This window comes from Hyperolius riggenbachi, chromosome 7, assembly GCF_040937935.1.
Source record: "Hyperolius riggenbachi isolate aHypRig1 chromosome 7, aHypRig1.pri, whole genome shotgun sequence".
Lineage (NCBI taxonomy): Eukaryota > Metazoa > Chordata > Amphibia > Anura > Hyperoliidae > Hyperolius > Hyperolius riggenbachi.
In genome coordinates, this window is record NC_090652.1 from 171077221 (window position 1) to 171099236 (window position 22016).

At 45.2% G+C, this 22016-nt stretch overlaps 1 protein-coding gene across 1 annotated transcript in view; it reads left to right on the forward strand.

Annotated features, from left to right (window-relative positions):
* Positions 1 to 13841, forward strand: part of ARPC1A (actin related protein 2/3 complex subunit 1A) — a 77301-nt gene extending 63460 nt beyond the window's left edge. Inside the window, exons 8-10 of the mRNA XM_068244884.1 lie at positions 3656 to 3849; positions 11188 to 11278; positions 13519 to 13841. Coding sequence (XP_068100985.1) covers positions 3656 to 3849; positions 11188 to 11278; positions 13519 to 13557 — 324 coding nt within the window. The 3' untranslated portion in view covers positions 13558 to 13841. The remainder of the gene's footprint in view (positions 1 to 3655; positions 3850 to 11187; positions 11279 to 13518) is intronic.
* Positions 13842 to 22016: the final 8175 nt, after the last annotated feature.

A 22016-nucleotide genomic window follows, 5' to 3' on the forward strand; every position in this document is an offset into this window, starting at 1 on the left:
GGTAATCAGAACACAGGACAGTTGGAACTGTGTCTCCTGCTCCTTGTCACCTCCTTTCAACCAAAAAGATGGCTGCCCCCATGACAAAGATGGCAGCCCCCATGAATCACAAACATTTGCCTGTTCTTTTAAAACAGGGTGGGTAAAAGATTATATTACCTATCTATTCTAATTAACATAACTAATATAACTTAATAACAGTATGTTTGTTTAGGCTGAAGTTACCCTTTAAAGGGAACCTTAACCGGCGGTGAAAAAAAAATTCACTTACCTGGGGGCTTTCCCAAGCCTCTTGCAGCCGCCCTGTGCCCGCGCCGGTCCTTCGGTGCCCTCCGGTCTCCCTCCGCCGCTAAGTTTCGTTTTCGGACGACTTCCAGTCGTCCTCGGGCAAAGCGTCCTCTTCTTCCGGATTCCCCCAGGTAAGTGAATTTTTTTTTTCCCCGCCAGTTAAGGTTCCCTTTAAGCACCACTTTCTTTTATAGGGATCTCTCGATCTCTCTCTCCCTCCCCCCTTGCACTCAGGTAACACAAAAATAACACTTTGGTTCACATCTCATATCAGGCTTTTAGTAAATAACTGGAGAACAAATCAACTGATGACTTATGAACTGATGCAGGCAAATGTCTCTGCATCCGTATCACTGCTTGCGGCTCAGCTATATATCACTGAGGGGCTGTCAGAGGCCTTTCACTCTTCAGGTGACAAAATTCACTCACACTGAATATACTTGACCACAGTCTCTTTCTTTGGCAATACAGTACTTAATATACAGAGGCGCTCACACGCTTTATGGACCTGAACCAGTTGTATATGCTCCTGTACTGCCTGATGAAGCGGGACTGTTGACTGCGAAACGCGTTGCGATTTTATGGAGTATATTTTTTACTCTGCATTTGAGTATATGTCCGAGGGAGGTAAGTCCACCTCTTGTCATACCGCCTTAATCAGGGGATACCATTCAGTATGCTGGGGTTAACTGTCACTATTCTCTGACAACCTCCCACTGATCCTGGCCCCCACTGATCACAACCTTGGCTTGCTCAATGCTTATACTCATCGGCTGAAAGCGTATCTCTCTCCTCTTATGCGCACCTGCTCTGGCCTGCTGTCACTTTAAGTGGTCTCCGGTTGCTACTTTGGGCTCTGTCACCGCTGCCCCACTTTGCTTGTGGTCTGGTTCGCTGCCGCCGGGCCCCCGCTCACCTCATGGGGTGGCTGCTACGGCTGCTCCTGTTCCGCTGGCCTCTCCCTCCCTCACCGCTGCTGACTGACTGACTCCTCTGTGAGGAGAACTGGTTTTAACCAGTTCCCTCAGCCTGTGTCTCGTGCGCTCTGCCCTACTGTGCCTCGCTCTGCTCGCGCGGGGCTTCTGGAACATTCGCCTCTTTGTATATGCGGTCGCCTAGCAACCCTGTCCATGCGACTATATGTTAAATACATTTCCACATTACACTACCCTCTTTTAGAGGGTTGCACAGGCAGAGCAAGTAAGCTGCGACGGGACACGGCGGGGATTCGGCGGCGAAAATGGTGGATGCGCGCTGCGGCGGTGATTGAAATCTACGCCCTGCCAGCTAATATGCATGAGAAGAGGGTATATTACTATTATTTTTTAAATTATAAGCTTGTAAATCGTGATGGACGCAAAACTGAAAAAATGCACCTTTATTTCCAAATAAAATATTGGTGCCATACATTGTGATAGGGACATAATTTAAATTTTGTAATAACCTTGTTGTCTGGGTCAGAACCGGGTTAGACTATATAGCGTAACCCTCACTGATAAAGAATTGCAGCTATAAAACACTTTCCTGGCCATGAATGGCTTCTGAGAGCAGGAAAGAGATTAAAAAGAATCAATCGTTCATAGAATTTAGCTCTGGCATACTTCAATGCATGTGTCACTGAGAAGAGGCCATGAAACCGTAAAAACTGAAAGTAGATTTAAATATAAAATAAACTGTGGGGCAACTAAAAAGGTCATTTTTTGAAGAAGGATAGATACAATTGTTTGAAAGAAAGGGGGAGAACCGAGAGCCCGATATGGTGTAGTATGTTAATGAGGTGATGTCTGATGCAAACACACACAATGGTTATACTCACAAGGACGGGTCGCCTCCAAGGCAACCACTGGATAAGCAGGCGGGAGAATTGTAGCCTGACCCCGCTCAGGGTTAAGAAGTCGCTCTCTGTAGATAGAAAGAAATGGGGATACACCCCTCCACCAAGGGTGGACTCAACAATTATGTGGTATAACAGAGGCGCCAAGTAGAGTAAAATTAGTTAAAATTGTTAAAAAGGGGGAAGTGGGTGGACTCGCCTCCCGCTTCTTCAGGCAAACAATTTTTGGAGGGAGCAAAGTCGAGTCAAGAGCCAGATTTAGCGCCTCTGGCTATATCTGGCTCTAGATACAATTGTTTGTCTCATTAATATATTTTCACCTCGGATGTCCTTTAAGCTACTAATGGCAGAAAAACTGAAAATGATAAAAACTGGACCAAACTTGGTCCAATTTCTTTGCCGATACTTATTACCCATACTGATTCTAAATGTACTCCAGTAGTAAATCATTATTGTTTTTAAAGTTTTACAGTTAAAATGTCTTGGTATCCTTGATTCCAAGGGTAAGTAAGGGCTTGTTTCCACTAGCTGCCGCGTGTGGCTGTGAGACGAGCGGCAGCACTTCCTGGTCTGCGAGTACGTGAAGCCGTGCCATGCATGGCTTTGGGATTCGCTGCCTCTCGCACGAAAAAATGCTGCAGTGTTGTCCAAATCGCTAAGGCTAAGCGATTCGGACGGCGGCAGCATTATCCCCTATGGCAGAGTTTCCCTGCGCGATTTGATTGAGTGAAACTCTGCGGATTAGGCCCAATTTCCGCTGTAGTGGAAACTGGCCCTAATGGTAAAGCTGTGATGATGGCTGTGCCTAGGCAGCCTAGGGCCATTAGATCACCTGGCATTTTGCATATTCTGTTTGTTGGAGTTGCGATTTCATTAGAAGAAGATTGTTTTATTTTAGTTTTTACATTATGAACATTTATGTACTATATTTTGGACCATTCATTTTTTTGTAGCTAGCATCTTTAACCTCCTTGGCGGTATGAAAAATACCGCCAGGAGGGAGCGCAGCAGTTTTTTTTTTAAAATTTTTTTTTTAATCATGTAGCGAGCCGAGGGCTCGCTACATGATAGCCGCTGCTGAGCGGCATCCCCCCGCCCGCTTCGATCGCCTTCGGCGATCTCCGATCAGGAAATCCCGTTCATAGAACGGGATTTCCTGGAGGGCTTCCCCCGTCGCCATGGCGACGGGGCGGGATGACGTCACTGACGTCGGGACGTCATTGGGAGTCCCGGGCCACCCCTCGGCGCTGCCTGGCACTGATTGGCCAGGCAGCGCTGGGGGGGGGGGGCCGCGCCGCAGCAGATAGCGGCGATCGGGCAGGGGCCGGCGGCGATCAGAGTGCTGGCGCAGCTAGCAAAGTGCTAGCTGCGTCCAGCAAAAAAAAAATTATGAAAATCGGCCCAGCAGGGCCTGAGCGGCACCCTCCGGCGGCTTACCCCGTGTCACACACGGGGTTACCGCCAAGGAGGTTAAAAGTGGCATTAGGCTTTATATGGAGGCATTGTGTAATCCAATTTTGTTTTTCTCTTTAGGGACACGACTGTTGTCCTATGCTTTTTACCTGTGACGACAATGGCTTGTTGACTTTTGTGTCTAAACTTGACATTCCAAAGCAAAGCACTCAACGCAATATCTCCGCTATGGAAAGATTTAGAAACATGGATAAGAGAGCAACTACTGAGGATCGCAACACTGCCCTTGAAACTCTACATCAGAACAGCATCACGTAAGTAAAAAACAACCAGGTGGGGTATTAACCTGCCTGGCGTTCTATTAAGATCGCCAGGCAGGCTGCGGGAGGGTTTTTTTTTAATAAAAAAAAAACTATTTCATGCAGCCAACTGAAAGTTGGCTGCATGAAAGCACACTAGAGGGCGCTCCGGAGGCGTTCTTCCGATCGCCTCCGGCGCCCAGAATAAACAAGGAAGGCCGCAATGAGCGGCCTTCCTTGTTTTGCTTACATCGTCGCCATAGCGACGAGCGGAGTGACGTCAGCCGACGTCCTGACGTCAGCCGCCTCCGATCCAGCCCTTAGCGCTGGCCGGAACTTTTTGTTCCGGCTACGCTGGGCTCAGGCGGCTGGGGGGACCCTCTTTCGCCGCTGCTCGCGGCGGATCGCCGCTGAGCGGCGGCGATCAGGCAGCACACGCGGCTGGCAAAGTGCCGGCTGCGTGTGCTGCTTTTTATTTCAGCCAAATCGGCCCAGCAGGGCCTGAGCGGCAGGCTCCGGCGGTACTGGACGAGCTGAGCTCGTCCAGACCGCCCAGCAGGTTAAAGTGTACCTGAGACAAAAACTTTAAAAGCATTTGTACTTACCTGAGGCTTCCTTCTGTCCACTGTAGGCCATAGGCTCCTTCGCCGTTCTCCCAGGATGCTCTTGATTCTCTGCTGGCTGGCCTGGTCTCCTTCTCCAGTCATCCCAGTCAGTGCGTACTGTGCATACATGGGCCAATCACTCTCCCATCGTCAGGGCACAACAGGGCCTCGCATACACAGAATGCGGCAACAGGGGCAACTTTAGAAAGAGACCAGGCCGGCCAGTAGAGGATCGGAGTGTCCCGGGAGGATGGTGAGGGATCCCATGGGCTAAAGGAAGCCCCAGGTAGGTATGAATGCTTTTAAAGTCTTTGTCTCGGGTTTCCTCTAAGGAATAATGACCATACTCTGGTGCTTAGCTCTGGCAATTAGCAAAGCGCTGCTGCACAAGAAATCATATGGGATTACTGCCACTGCAGCAATTGCATCATGTTTGTGACTATCGCGGATAGCAAACACTACATGCACCATTTTCCCGGCGATTGAGACACGATTCTCATTCACTGGAATGAGAATCGTTAAACGCAATCGCTGAAAAATTGCATTGCTAGGCGATTGCGATCATAATTTGGCATTCCCGAGTGTGAACAAGGCTAAGGCTGGTTTTACACTGTATATTTGTATTAGCGAAGAAGCGTTGGAGGCTGGCACTTCCAAAAATAGAAAAAGCTCTTTATTGAAGCATTAAAATCAGTGGTAATACAGCTGTATTGTTAAATGCATACAAATCCACAGTGCTTGGTACCCAAATCGGCATCTGCAGTAACCGCACAGTGCTCAAAAGCATATTTCCACAGTGACCATCACCAGAAATAAATTGAGAAAGGTCACTTCTCCATCCAAGAATCACATAAACATTTATTAGAAGCTGAATCTACATCACATATACAATGACTTACTTCCAGGGTCCTTTTGACAGGGGACCCTTAGTAGTTAAATGCTTATAGTGTAACCCAGTACACATTTAAAATCCAAAAAACGATCTCATATAAGTTGCCCAGTCTCCAGTTCCTACCGGTTTCGGCCTTGCGCCGTCATCAGGGAACACTGGAGACTGAGCTGTGGGCAAAATCTATAAAGATTACCTTGTAATCACTCGATCGGGGCCATTGCAGGCTCTCAGCAGAAAGTTTTCCACTTGCCGGTAATGCGCATCGAGTGATTACAAGGTAATCTTTATATATTTTTGTGGATGTGGTTTATCCTGAGCAGCTGGTGGAACATACACATCAGATAAAGTTTGGATCAGCGCCTGTATATACTACAAAATACAGCTGTATTACCACTGATTTTAATGCTTCAATAAAAAGCTTTTTCTATTTTTGGAAGTGCCAGCCTCCCGACGCTTCTTTACTATATGGATTGGATTTAAAGGTGTGAGGATCCTTTGAGGCTTGGGCACCCTTATCCCTGCTTTTACCACTCTTTTTATCAGTGTATTTGTATTAGCGATGTGGGGTGCGGTGCATCGTGCCCACCGCACCGCATCGCCAAAGACAGGCCTTCAGGGAACACCGCGTTAGTTCTGTGTTCCCTGTCTGACATTCGGCCAAGCAGGAAGTAACTCATTCATGCGGTCACTTCCTGGCTCGGGTATACGGAAATGTATTGAAAAAATACACTATCACGCATGCGTGCTGCAACATCGCAGCGGGAAGGTCTTTAAAAGAAAACGGGGGTCACCATGGACTTAACATGATATCCGGGCCGATGCAGATTGCCACAGGAGCCGCGTGGTAACGTAGGTATGCCCTTGCGTTAATTCAGGCACTACTAGCGCAGCGTATTGCAACGTGGAAAATATGAACTTCCCCATAGACTTTCATTAGGCTGCGGTAGCAGTGCGTCAATTTGATACAACGTGCCAGTTTAAAAGGGCCCTCAGGGCTGGTTAACAATGCAAGAGCTATTTCTAAGTGCTTATGATTTTTAAAGCTCTTTATAATTTAATGCTATGTGTGTGTTCTCACTTGAGTGGTGTGATTTTATAAAAAAAATCACCCATAGCATTGCACTGATTTAGTAAATGTGGCTGTACACTGGGCAGTCTTTATTAGAGATGCTCAAATCTGATCCGGATAGTAGCTATTCGGATTTCATCCGTTTAAACTAAAATCACCTGTGCGGGCTGGGCAGGGGGTTTAATCTTGTCTATCATGACGTCTTGTTCGCCCGTCCCTCGGCGCCTCCCACGATGCGGTCCAATCCGGCGTCGCGTGACTATGCACTTCCTCCTTCAACCCGGAAGGAGGAAGTGTTTTTAGTCACGTGACGCCGGATTGGAGCGCATCGTGGGAGGCACCGAGGGACGGGCGAACAAGACGTCATGATAGACAAGATTAAACCCCCTGCCCAGCCCGCATAGGTGATTTAAGTTTAACGGGATGAAATCCAAATAGCTACTATCCAGATTTCATCCGGATCGGATTTGAGCATCTGTAGTCTTTATTGCTCAATTTCTCTACATTCCTGCAACATTAAGGCCTTCTTAAAAAAACTGCTTAATGTAGAATTATTCTGCTCACCCAAAAGCCTTGTTTACATTAGCAAACACAGATGGCTGTGTGTTCGGAACGCAATGCGTAGGATCATATGCCATCTGCACTAGAGAATTTTTTCAGCTGGTGAAATGCACCTACTCAGAGGATGGAGGATAGTTCAGTTGTCCTTTAAGAATGTGGGAGTTGGGTAATACAGAGTAGGGTAGCTCTTACCGAATTGCGACGTGTACGCTCCATAGGGTTGCTCCTGCCGAGTAGCTACGTGTACGTTATTGGGCATAATTCACAAAGCTTTTTCACCTCCATGTTACCTAATTAAGGTAAGAAAGGTAATATTGAAATTACCTGTGTGGATTACCTCAAAAGCGCCATCCAGTAGGAGCATTGCCTATCATCTGTGACTTGCTTGTGCATGGCTGCAAGGCTACAGTATCATCCATGGTGCACAGAAATGTGAACAGAGGCGCACACTAGAAGTACTGTATGTGAATTAATTGGTGAAACCTGTGCTTCCTATGCAGGTTGTTGAATGATTATTGCATGCAAATCCCTGCATATTGAACACTGTGCATTTTGATCTGCCTGAAAAGAAACATCCAAGAATAGTAAAAAAAAATCTGATCTACTTACCTGGGTTTTTTTTTCCAGCCCTTGAAAGCCTATGTGTCCTTCGCCGCAGCTCCACTCCTAGGTGGTTTCCCGGGGTCCCCTCCATAGCAGCATGTGTAAGCGTGACCGCGCTCCCGAAGCCGAGAGCATTTTGCACAGGTGCAGTACTTCTGCGTAGAACACTCTCCGCTATGGGCGTGCAATCACAAGTGCCGCACAAATGCGCAGAGGGACTGACCTGGAGCGGAGCTGTGGCTAGGGACACAGTCTTCCAGGGTTATAGGAAGCCGCAGGTAAGTAGATCTGATTTTTTTTTTTTGTTTTTTTTTTTTTTTGTTCCCCAATTCCCAGATGTTTCCTTTAAACATTGCCTGTGCTTGCTTGCTTGCTGAAGCATTGTAAAGAAAAAAAAATAACTGAATACAGTACTATAGCATACTTTGTATGCTTGAGTGTAACAATTTCTGATATAGTAAACCTCTGATATAGTTAACTACTTTGCCCAGTCCCTTGGAGTTTAGTAAAAAGGGATTCTACTGTAGATACTCTTCTGTACTAAAGTACATATTAAAATGTGTGAATTTCAGTTTGCATAATAGCTCAGATGCACTAGTGACACAAGTAAGCACCGGGCTTTATTCTGACAGCAGAGATGTTATTTATTATACATAGAATCAGATTTTTTTGTTCGCTGGCAGAGGAGCTGGGGTAAGACACCAGGATGGAAGAGCAGCTGACAGAATCAATAGTAGCAGACTAGAATTTTTGTCAGAAACTACTGGGCCATACCAAACGTCTTCAGTTGGTGAAGGAAAAATAGTCTCTCATTGCCTTCCGTTAGGTAGAGGCAGTGCTGGCCTTCCAGCTCAGGTCTTTGAATATGGTTATGCCCAGGAGGGGGGGGGGGGGGGTCATAGGGTACCCTTTCCGCTTCCATGCCGTCAATGTAGATTGAAGGTGGGGTGGGGGCATGCTTTCTGAAGTCAATGATCAGCTGAACCGTTTTAGCTGTGTTGAGGAACAGCCTGTTTTCTCTACACCATTGGCATATTCTATCGATCTGCTGGCGGTAGGCCTGCTCATCATTATAGGTTACAAGGCCATCAGTGGTGTTGTCATTTAGCAAGTTTGATTACCTTGACAAAGTTTTCCATGGATCGTCAGTTATTCATATACAGGGAGAACGGGATCGGTGACAGGACACAGCCTTGTGGGGCACCCATGTTGGCATCCCTTGGTTGTGAGGAGATGGCCTCCAGCTTGACAACTTGGGACCTGTTAGAGACTAATTCCGTGATCCTTAAAGGGAACCAGAGATTAACGTTTCACACAAAATAAACATATCGGTCGATACCTTGTAAAGAATTAATGCTCTACCTGACAATTTCGCTGCTCTGGTGTGCCTTTTTGAGTTTTGTTTTTTTTAGCCATTATTGCTCCTGGAAAAATCCAATATGGCCGCCGACTCATATCCTTTCTGCTTCCGGGTTATGAGTTGTTCTGGATGTGCTGTCTAGGCTGTATGAAACTATAGACAAGCAGGGCTGCTGCCTTTCATCTGTGTGCTTTTCAACTTTATTATTCTGGTATGCTGTGTGGCTGCCTGAAGGAAGTGTCTCTCATAGAAATTAAACTGCACAGATAATAATGATGACTGAGTCACACTTGTCTGTTGTTTCAGAGCTTCTTTCTCAGCAGAGCAGCCTCTCCTATGTCAGAGCTCTGAGTATGCAAAGCAGGAAAGCTGAGCCAGCAGGGGGCGGGCTTGGGCTGAGTAAGTCTTCACTGACTCAGCTATAATGATTCCAGGTCAAATCTTGACTAAATGCTCAGTCATGGATTCTTATCAGAGCTGATAAAAGGCAGATTAAGCAGAGAAGGATAAAACTAAAAGCAGGGTAGGTGTTTACTGTCTTGTTCCCACTGATAAATGTAGTAAAATACATGAGGGTGCTTCGTCTCTGGTTCTCTTTAAGTGTAGGGTAGGATGGACCTCGAGCTGCAAGATTTTCCTGTAGAGTGTGAGGGCAGTTGATATTAAAAGCAGAGCCGGTTAAACTCTATGGACGTGTTTTTTTTTTTTGTAACTAAAGTCTAGAAGGATGATCCTGGCATAGGAGTACGATCTATCTAGGTGATCGCTGATGAGCTTAGATCATATAACAGAGATAATGCAGCCACTGTGCAACTAGGAAAGGCTGCAGTAAGACAGAGCACATTAGAACAGGTATAGGAACTTATAGGATAGAAGAAATAAGGCTCAAACTTTTGTTAGTCTCTTTAAGGTCGGAGAGGACTACTCTTTCTAAGGTCTTCATGGTTACAGATGTTTGGGCCAGGGCCTAAAGTTATTGAGGTCTGAGACTTACTGCTTTTTAAGCACAGGGATGATGGTGGGCATCTTAAATCACAAGAAATCCACAATGGGATGCCGCCCGAGGGTTGCCTGGTTACAAATACTCCCTCCCCCTCCACGCCATTGCGTGCCTTCAATTTGCCACCTAGCTGTTGCCATGACCACGGAGGCAGACAGCTAGTTAAGAGGCGTGCTTTAGCTTGTAGCGTCATTTGACGAAGGCACAGAGCGCCGAAACGCGTAATGATGCTACGAGCACGTCTAGGGTAAGCCACGCCCACCCCCCCAGAGACGAGCTACGGAAACCATCGTACCGCGCTGCTGGCCACAGTGTGAGAGCCAAAGCCACTGGGGAGTTAAGCAGAGGGGCTTGCCGCTGATAAGCGAAAATTTTTCACACATCTTGTGAGTATAACTTTTAATTGCGAAATAAACAACAGTTTTTATGTTAATGCACTATGGAGCGCTCCATGTTTTAGTTTTAAAATCTTAAATCACAAGGGAAGTTTGCCCTCCTCTAGGGACTTGGCGTAGATGGGAGCGAGCTGCCATGAACAAGTTTTCAGTCAGGCTAATGGAACGCCATCAGAACCTGAGGATTTTCTAGTATTCAACGTTGACAGGTAGCGCAGAACATTGGGCTTGGAGGTGGTGAGCGTAGACTAGGGACGTTTACATGATAGGTGGGGGGGGGGAGTTTGGTCAGGACTGTGCAGCAGTGGTCAAGGGTGTCAGGTTCCTAGTGGGGCAGGTGAAGTGCTGGTGAAGGTTGGTGGAGGTTGGCACTGTTGAAATCTTCCATAACAACGAACCTCAAGTCTGGAAGGGATGTTTCCCACTGTGACATGGTATCACTGAGGTTGCATAGGGCAGTTTTGACTTTAGCGTTCGGTAAAAAAAGTACACGCCAACAAGGATGTAGGAGTAGAACTCCCTGGGCAAGTGTGTCTGCCTACAGTTGACAAGAAGATTCCTGTGTACACGTCAGATATGTACATTTGGTTCTGAACATTTGATGGCCGCTTTATTGCAGCAGCATGATTAACTGTTTTTTTGTTTGTTTGTTTTTTTGGTACATTTTAACAACGGACTTCATGTACCCAATAATTTCTGCTGACTCCACAGCCCTGTTCTTGAACGTGTTCATACTAACTTTGTGGTTTGAAATGTTTATATATTTCTCGTATTGCTTATTTTGAGATTATAGTTTGCATTGATAGTTCCATATTTTACAGGCAAATTATTACTTTGTTTTTATATTTGCCCTGTTTCTGTTTAACAGCCAGGTATCCATTTATGAAGGTGACAAATCTGATTGTCGCAAGTTTTGTACTACGGGCATAGATGGTGCAATGACTATTTGGGATTTCAAGGTTAGTCTTCTTTCTGAAAAATATGTAAATTATGGTTTAAGGCACCCATACACATATAGCTTGCCAACCAGCGTGGCAAACGGATCAATTCCTCTCTGATCTGAATCTGATCAGAGATAAACAATCTCTCCCCCATACACTGCACACTGATTTTCAATAGATTTCACCATGAAATAGAAAAAAGTAGAAAACAACACACACTGGGAATATGTCAAGTATTTTAGTGTGAGATATAAAATTATGAGAAATGGATACTCAAAAAATTGGGTTGCTGATTCAAGCAACCACTGAATTAATCGTGGGGGAAGTACCAGCCCCACTCGTCCTTTGGTCCAAATAATGGTTTCTGCTTCAGAGTGATAAACTTAAAGGTGCACTATAGCGAAAATTAGTCTAGTGGAATATTATGTACAGTACCTAATATTAGACTTGGTTCCTTCTGCATCCAGTGCTATGATGTTCCCCAGCACTCCCTGATCAGTCTACCTATCCTGTACAGCTTGAGCGCGAAGTAATCGGAGCATAAATCAAACCTTTCAAGTCCACATTTAAAAAAAAAAAAAAAAAAAAAAAGGTTTAGTAAGCTCCTAATATTAGCTACATCTTACCAGGTTACCCTAATAGCCTAATCTTCACCATAGTGCACCTTTAAAGGGATACTGTAGGGGGGTCGGGGGAAAATGAGTTGAACTTACCCGGGGCTTCTAACGGTCCCCCGCAGACATCCTTTGCCCGCGCAGCCACTCACCGATGCTCCGGCCCCACCTCTGATTCACTTCTGGAATTTCAGACTTTAAAGTCTGAGATTCCAGAAGTAAACCGGAGGCGGGGCCAGAGCATCGATGAGTGGCTGCGCGGGCACAGATTGTCTGTGGGGGACTATTAGAAGCCCCGAGTAAGTTCAACTCATTTTCCCCCGAAACCCCCCCCCCCCCCCATACAGTGTCCCTTTAAGGACTCACTGATGGTTCAAAAAGAAAACTTTTATTCAGCACTGGATAACGCATTTCACTGCTATAAGCAGTTTCATCAGATCAAAGCAATGCTCTGCACTGCATTATAATGGCAACCATACTTCTGTATTGTGTCTCATACAGAAGTAAACAGTTGCTGTCATAATGCAGTGCAGAGCCCTTGCTCCCAGGATGGCTGAGAGACACCTGTTACATGCACCGTAAAGAGTATTGGAGGGAAAGGAGCAGAGCATGTGATTGCCGGGCTGAGCTTGCCTGTCATTTCCATGGGAGGACACCGTCATCTCAACACAAGTAGCGCAGCATAAGGGGATCGCTGGGTGTTCGGATTGCTATTGGGAAGTCAGTGGTCTTTGCTCCATAGAAAGCAGCTGCTACTCCCCACTCTCCTGCCCGCATAAGCTCTCCTCTGGTCTCTGATTAGGGGGAGGGGGGCATCACCCTGCATTTTGTAGGAGATTCATTCTTGTATTGTATGAGGACAGCAGACAAATGAGGTACATACTGACATGTAGAGGGTTGGCTGTACATGGCTGGCTATAAGTGTACATGAGGATCACATCACACTGCTGCTCAGCAAGACCCCTCCCTGTAATGTGATTAGGCAGTGCTGGTGTGCCATGTACCCTGGCTGTTACTATGGTCGTTGTAATCCCGTCCTCATTTTTGCACAGATAAATTATTGTTCTGTGGTCTGATTTTTCTTCTTGTATATAGCAGAGCCCAGGTCTGTCCTATCCTGCCAGTTCCGTTCCTGTTGGTTTAAAAAATATGAAAATGTACAAGGCAGGACTGGAACAGAACTGTACAGTATACGTTTTCATCCAGTATATATGTAACACGGAAATGTTTTGGCCCGCTTATCCATGAAGGCACACCTGAAATAAGGGAGTTTATGCAGCTATGGAATATTATGAACTCCAATACTTGATATTACATCATGTCAGTAGGCATCTGATGCAGTTTCAGTCTTACAGCTGCAAGCTGTGTACACAATGCAGTAATGTGCTTTCTTCAGCACCAGTTCTGCCTGCTCCTGCCGCATATATGTTCTGCCACATCAATGTTTTGAACCTTTCCTATTCAATGTTTGACTCCTAGTTTAATTATTATGGTCCAAGTGTATACTTTTATTTTTATGGGATTGATATTTTATTGAATCTAAGGTATTTGTGTTGAATCTTTAAAACATCTACTGTATGGTAGCCTTTAGACCTTTGTTTTGAAATAATCAATTTCTAAACCTCTGAATATTGCACTTTTCAGACTCTGGAGTCTTACATTCAAGGTCTGCGCATAATGTAATGTGAGACAGCACTTGCAAGACAAGAAGCATCATAAGTCTAGATTTCTCTAAAACTGCACCTACTTGCTGTGCTTTTAAGTGATGTGTATCGAGGATGCAAATGCTAGCTACAAATTAGCTACAGAAATATCTCATTCCAATTTTCATTTTATAGCACAATATATCAGTACAAAGTAAATTTGTTTTGGTCTTGAAATTATATTAAAAGTAAACTGTGGATCCAGGGATATAAGTGTCAGTTGTTTTTGAACAATCTTCTGCTAAATAAAAGATGTGGAATGTGTTTTGTGTCTGCCTACATTTGTTATAAGCTAATTTCGTTGATGGAATGTAAGGTAAGTTTGAAACCTAGATTTGTAAAAATCAACATATAAAACAGGAGTGTACCAAGGGCAGGTCTTAATTAACATCCTCAGCTCTTATGAGGTGTTGAATGCTAATGTTAATATTGAGAATATATATCTATATTCTAGTGGTTTGCAAAAGTATTCGGCCCCCTTGAAGTTTTCCACATTTCGTCATATTGCTGCCACAAACATGAATTAATTTTATTGGAATTCCACGTGAAAGACAATACAAAGTGGTGTACACGTGAGAAGTGGAACGAAAATCATACATCATTCCAAACTTTTTTTTTTTTTAATAAATAACCGCAAAGTGGGGTTTGCGTAATTATTCAGCCCCCTTTGGTCTAAGTGGAGTCAGTTGCCCATAGACATTGCCTGATGAGTGCTAATGACTAAATAGTGCACCTGTGTGTAATCTAATGTCAGTACAAATACAGCTGCTCGGTGACGGCCTCAGAGGTTGTCTAAGAGAATATTGGGAGCAACAACAACCTGAAGTCCAAAGAACAAACCAGACAGGTCAGGGATAAAGTTATTGAGACATTTAAAGCAGGCTTAGGCTACAAAATGATTTCCAAAACCTTGAACATCCCATGGAGCACCGTTCAAGCAATTATTCAGAAATGGAAGGAGTATGGCACAACTGTAAACCTACCAAGGCAAGGCTGTCCACCTAAACTCACAGGCCGAACAAGGAGAGTGCTGATCAGAAATGCAGTCAAGAGGCCCATGGTGACTCTGGACGAGCTGTAGAGATCTACAGCTCGGGTGGCCTTTATGGAAGAGTGGCAAGATGAAAGCCATTGTTAACAAAAAAAACATAAGAAGTCCCGTTTGCAGTTTGCCACAAGCCAAGTGGGGGACACAGCAAACATGTGGAAGAAAGTGCTCTGGTCAGATGAGACCAAAATGGAACTTTTGCATAACAAGTTGCATAATGCAAAACGCTATGTGTGGCGGAAAACTAACACTGCACATCACTTTGAATGCACCATCCCCACTGTCAACCATGGTGGTGGCAGCATCATGCTCTGGGGTGCTTCTCTTCAGCAGGGAAGCTGGTCAGAGTTGATGGGAAGATGGATGGAGCCAAATACAGGGCAATCTTGGAAGAAACCCTCTTGGAATCTGCAAAAGACTTGAGACTGGGGCGGAGGTTCACCTTCCAGCAGGACAAAGACCCTAAAAATAAAGCCAGGGCAACAATGGAATGCTCTCAGCCTGCCTATCTAACCTACACTGGGGGAAGCTGCCTATCTAACCTACACTGGGGGAAGCTGCCTATCTAATGCTGGATACACATGTTGCGTTTTGCCACGCGATTCGCGGGATCAATTCCATCGATTCGATTAATTCCAACATGTTCGATCATGTTTCAATGGATACAGCCGTCGATTTTGCATATTAAGTATGCAAAATCGATGGCTGTATCCATTGAAAGACGATCGAACATGTTGGAAATGAATCGATGGAATCGATCCCGCGAATCGCGCGGCAAAACGCAACGTGTGTATTCAGCAAATCCTACACTGGGGGAAGCTGCCTATCTAACCTACACTGGGGAAACCTACCCATCTAACCTATGCTGGGGGAAGCTACCTATCTACAGCCAAGCAAAGCCCCAGGGCCCCAACACAGCAAAGCAGAGCCTTCATCTAGGCAAACCCCCCAGTCTAGTAAAGCCTCCTGGTCCCAGCCCAGCAAAGCATACAGCCAAGTAAAGTCCCCCAAAATGCCCCCAGCAAATTGTCCAGCAAGTCATCAAGCAAAGCCAGGCCGGCTCAACATCACAGCCAGGCAGGCACAGCATCACCGTCAGCCAGGCCAGCACAGCAGCCGAGTACAGTGCACAGACCAGCCAGCCGAAGGCAAGACAGAAGCCAGGTGAGGGGCTTATATATGTAAAATACTGCCTATTGAATATATTTAAGTTACGCCACTGCTATGTTCAAGTACATTTGGTCCCACCTATGACCACGCCCACTTTACTCGGCATGACCACGCCCATTTTTCACCGCAAAGCACACTCGTTCCCTCTTGGTGCCCAGGCGTGCCCCGGATCTCCCAGGAACCTAGAAACACCCCTGGTTAGAATGTCAATTGACTGCACAGGTGTGGTTTCAAAACTTGTTGGTTAACCAGCCTGGCGGTATGTACGAGCTCAGCTCGTCCATCACCGCCGGAGGCTGCCGCTCAGGCCCTGCTGGGCCGATTTGCATGAAATAAAGAGCAGCACACGCAGCCGGCACTTTGCCAGCCGCGTGTGCTGCCTGATCGCCGCCGCTCTGCGGCGATCTGCCGCGAGCAGCGGCGAAAGAGGGTCCCCCCAGCCGCCTGAGCCCAGCGTAGCCGGAACAAAAAGTTCCGGCCAGCGCTAAGGGCTGGATCGGAGGCGGCTGACGTCAGGACGTCGGCTGACGTCGATGACGTCACTCCGCTCGTCGCTATGGCGACAATCTAAGCAAAACAAGGAAGGCCGCTCATTGCGGCCTTCCTTGTTTATTCTGGGCGCCGGAGGCGATCGGAAGAACGCCTCCGGAGCGCCCTCTAGTGGGCTTTCATGCAGCCAACTTTCAGTTGGCTGCATGAAATAGTTTTTTTTTTTATTAAAAAAAAACCCTCCCGCAGCCTCCCTGGCGATCTTATCAGAACGCCAGGGTGGTTAATTGCTATAGGTGTGTTTTGAAAGCAAACATTTACATGGGGTTAATATTTCGGACCATCCCATTTTTTACTATATTTATTATAAAGCAAGCAAAAAATGTATTTTGCATTACAAAATGTACCAAAAGCTACTAAATGGCGCTGTGAATGGTATATCAAGTTTCATCAATGCTGCAAACATTGGGAAGAAGTTTAGGAAAAGATCCCATAATTCCTGGGTGGGGGCTAATAATTTAGGTCTCAACTGTACTTTCGATTGATAGAATGAGAAAAGTGTCTAAAATAATAGTATACACCTGAGCATTTACTTTAGAGGTAATGGCTCCCCAGTCAAATATATATATTTTTTCTCCTGAATTTTCCCCTAGGTGATATTTTCACACCTAGTCAATAATATTCCTTTTATTATCTCTAACGAGAAAAAGTCAATAGAATAAGCCAATTTACCTCTAACGTAAATGCAAAGGTATATTTTAGACTGGGGGAACCTACCTATCTAACCCATGCTGGGGGAACCTACCTATATAACCTTTACTGGGGAAAGCTGCCTATCTATCCTATACTGGGGGAAGCTGCCTATCTAACCTATACTGGGGGAAGCTGCCTATCTATCCTATACTGGGGGAAGCTGCCTATCTAACCTATACTGGGGGAAGCTGCCTATCTAACCTATACTGGGGGAAGCTGCCTATCTAACCTATACTGGGGGAAGCTGCCTATCTAACCTATACTGGGGGAAGCTGCCTATCTATCCTATACTGGGGGAAGCTGCCTATATAATCTACAGTATCTTCTCAAAAAATTAGCATATTGTGATAAAGTTCATTATTTTTTGTAATGTACTGATAAACATTAGACTTTCATATATTTTAGAATCAAATACACACAACTGAAGTAGTTCAAGCATTTTGTTGTTTTAATATTGATGATTTTGGCATACAGCTCATGAAAACCCAATCTCAAAAAATTAGCATATTTCATCCGACCAATAAAAGAAGTGTTTTTAAAACAAAAAAAGTCAACCTTCAAATAATTATGTTCAGTGATGCACTCAATACTTGGCCGGGAATCCTTTTGCAGAAATGACTGCTTTAATGCTGCTTGGCATGGAAGCAAACAGCGTGTGGCACTGCTCAGGTGTTATGGAGGCCCAGGATGCTTCGATAGCGGCCTGAAGTTCATCCAGAGTGTTGGGTCTTGCGTCTCTCAACTTTTTCTTCACAATATCCCACAGATTCTCTATGGGGTTCAGGTCAGGAGAGTTGGCAGGCCAATTGAGCACAGTAATACCATGGTCAGTAAACCATTTACCAGTGGTCAGGCCTGGATTTCTGCAAAGGCCACAAAGGCCATGGCCTAGGGCGATAAGATCAGAAGAGCGGCATGACTTGGAGAGAGAAGAGGTCATATGTCAAAGTAAATCATCTCCCCTGTTCCCGCAGCGCAGCCAGCCAGCGCCCTGCTCTGCACTAATAGATGAATTCCAGAGTTCCCCAATCCCTGCACCTCTCACTTCCTGATGTGTTATAACAATCAGGATCAATCATAACTGTCACCTGATGATCCAATTATGATCGACATACAGTACAAGTGGATGTGAGAAATGCCAGGGATTTACATTACAAAGCAGATAAAACTAAGTTCCGCTGAGTTCTAATGCAGACATTCAGAAACATTTCTGCTAGTTTCTTTGCCTTCTTTTTTACAGCTGTGACACTGACCCCAGCAGTTGTAAATTACACTTTCTTATCTAGCCGTAATTAATTGTTTTTTTTTCTTCCTAACCAGTGATCTCCTCTCTGCTTAAGTTAACGCTTTCCTGACTCATTTTCTGTCAAACAGCTCCGACCATCTATGAGAACTGCTGCAGCCTGGAATAAAAATGCAGTATGCTTCCCTTTCATTGTTAAACTGTCACTGTCACCTGAGCTGTTACTACCTCTGTTAGTGTGTATGGTTTGGCATCCTTCTGCTTTCCTGTAGCAGTAGGACATTATACCATCTTAGCCATCAGCAAAAGCAGAGAGTTTTGAATTAGGATGATACCATTTATTGGCTTAAAAGAAAAAGAGTAATCTTTCTGCTAATAAGCCTTCTTCATACTTTGTTGCTGTATACTGCCAATATGTTAGAGCACACCACCATATGTACATTCAGCATTCAAAAGAGATACGTAGATTTTTCAGCAAATATAAATAAATGTCATTCATTAAATGTCAATACATGTCATTCAGATGCTTTAACCCTCCTGGCGGTTTAAAAAAAATCCGCCAGGGGGCAGCAAAGTAGAGTTTAAAAAAAAAATAAAAAAAAATGTTCATGTAGAGAGACAAAGTCTCGCTACATGATAGCCGCTGCTCAGCGGCATCCCCCCAGCCCCGGCGGAGATCAGGAGATCCCGTTCAAAGAACGGGATCTCCTGGAGGGCTTCCCCCGTCGCCATGGCGACGGGCGGGCTGACGTCGTGACATCAAAGGGGGCTCCCATCCACCCCACAGCGCTGCCTGGCACTGATTGGCCAGGCAGTGCACAGGGTCTGTGGGGGGGGGGTGGCCGCGGCGCAAGGAATAGCGGCGGCGATCGGATGCTACACGCAGCTTTGCGAGGTTAAAGAGGAGCTGAACTCTTGCACAGGACAGAAGAAAAACAGAGAAATGCACCCTGTATGTATTTAGAGAGCCTTTCGAATTCTTCCACATCTGTGTCTAATCACAAATTTGATATCTTCCCTGTGTCACCTGACTGCCACATCCCTGTGTCACCTGACTGCCACAGCATATAAGCTTATTTTAAAGCACAAGATGTTAATATATTTGCTTCCATGAAAGTAGGAATTAGACACACTGTCTATTTATTGCAGGATTTGTATCGGCTGTAACAAAAACGTTTTTTATGTAAAGGTTATGTTGTTGCGTATCTTTTAGAGCAGAGAGGAAGTTCTGAGTTCAGGTCAACTGTAATTACAACAGAACATCCAAAGTGGGTCTTGACAGGATGTTTGCTACTTACCTGTTCTCTGTTTTGGATGGGCTTCTCTCCATTGCTCTGGGGGACAGTGCATCAGGGGGGTGCCAGAGGTGGAAAAAAGGGCGTCGCCGCTGCTGCAGAGCGGTAACGTTTTTTTCCGGTTTTTGTCATGGACAGGGCCAGAGCTTGACTGAGAGGTCTATGCTGGGCTGGGGCGGTTTTTTTTGTGCGTTTTTTTCGTCCACTGATTGGTCAAATATGTTTTTTCCAGCTCTTTTCAATTGTAGCACAAAGAACAACAACTGACCGCAGTTCATGGGGCAATTATACAGATGATAGAATTGCCATGTACAGAGTGACAGTGTATCAGTACGGTGTTTGCCATGTGACTACCTGCCAAGTGGGCATTCAGGGATCTGCATACAGGCATGTGACGCTGGTATGCTTAGCCCTGCACCCTGTGTAGTTTAAGTGTAAAGTGCCCCTTCCTACAGGGAGGCAGCCATTTTTTTTTGGGGTAGTCTAGGTGGTGGCACGGCAAACATTGATCAGATGGTACAACACACAGAACTTCTAGCAGAGCTGGTATCGCGATGAAGTTCTAGATAAGTAAATGCGATAATGAGTAAGAGCATTGCAGGCTCACCTGCAAAGCAGCAACAGGTGTGGCATCCGGAATCTGTGCATGCGACGGCCGCGCATGGACAGATAGGGGGGGATGTGGAGTGAGCTGCAATGGGGTGAGAGCTTCCAAAGGTGAAGCGAGCTTCCAAAGGTGAAGTCCGCGGGAGCATATTTTAAACAGGTAAGTACTGAGGATAGTACTGAGGTAGGGGGGTGAAGTTTAACTCCAATCTACCAAAAAGAGTAAACAGAGTTCATGAGATGAGAACCATAACGCAACGAGATCAATTACGATATATATTGATCAATTTAAAGTGTACAGAGCACAAGCCGCAGGGCGAATCCCAAATCATTAATAAGAATAACTCAGTTACTTGGCCTGAGTTTTATGTAAAAGGCTTGTCCGCAGTGTATGCCTTTAAAATAAATAGAGGTTTTGTGATGCAGGCAGAGGCATCTCAGGGTCTGCGTGTAGCAGACGATACACGCAGATACTGAGAACATGTTCCTAAAAGAAGGCCATTGGACTACTCTGACCTTAACACTACACCACAGGAACATAAAACATTGGCCATATTTACTAAACATCCACGTTCCTGCATATGGGTCAAATGCCTCATTGATTATTAATCAAGTAGGTGTGTATGATGACACCACGAGTGGGTCCACCAATAATCTGGTTTAGGGGGTGGCGAAGATGATGTCATATTTAACTCTTTCCTAGTCAGTATTAAAGGCTGAGGGAGCTACGAGAGCTCACTTCTGCTTCTTCCTTCCGCACTAGCTAGCAAGGCTGACTGGGACGACTTCTAAGCATGTTCTTCCTTTCTGTAATTGCCTGTTTTTTACGGTGCAATGCATCAGGTGCAAGGCACCGCATCGCTGGATCTGGTGTGAAACCAGCCTGAGGAATTAAGGAGAGACTAGGGCAGAGGATCAATGCCCAGCACTGGAAAGGTTAAGCACAGAACACCTTCACAGAATTCAGCACGGGGGACGAGCACTTCACAAATCATGCCTAGCCTGCACTGCAAAATCTGTAGAAGTGCTATTAAAGAGAGTCTGAAGTCAAAATGTCCTCTTTATCATGTAGTACTCTTAAAGGATACCCGAACTGAAACGTGACATAATGAGATAGACATGTGTATGTACAGTGCCTAGCACACAAATAACTATGCTGTGTACCTTTTTTTTCTCTGTCTGAAAGGGTTAAATATCAGGTATGTAAGTGGCTGACTCAGTCCTGACTCAGACAGGAAGTGACTACAGTATGACCCTCACTGATAAGAAATTCCTCTTTTTATCTCTTTCTTGCTCTCAGAAGCCATTTTCTGCTAGGAAAGTGTTTTATAGTTAGAATTTCTTATCAGGGAGGGTCACACTGTAGTCACTTCCTGTCTGAGTCAGGACTGAGTCAGCCACTTACATACCTGATATTTAACACTTTCAGACAGAGAAAGAAAAAAAGGAACACAGCATAGTTATTTGTGTGCTAGGCACTGTATATACACATGTCTATCTCTTCATGTCACATGTCAGTTGAGGTATCCTTTAAGCATTAAGACCACAGCTGTTTCGCCGCATCCCCGTGTCAGAACAATTTATTTATCCATGGTGCAGTTCTGATGCTTATATGCCAATATAGGACAATCAACATGGGCACTAGTTACTAACGATCCTACATGCTCCAAAATGAGATCCACTGTGTGCTCTGCAACCATTATCTCATAGCCAGCATTACATTTTCCAACAATTCGTGCTGCAGTTGCTTTTCTGTGGTATAAAAAAAAAATAAGCTAGCCATTACTCTTCACACCTATTAATGAGCCCAGGGCATGAGATGAGATGTTATTTAT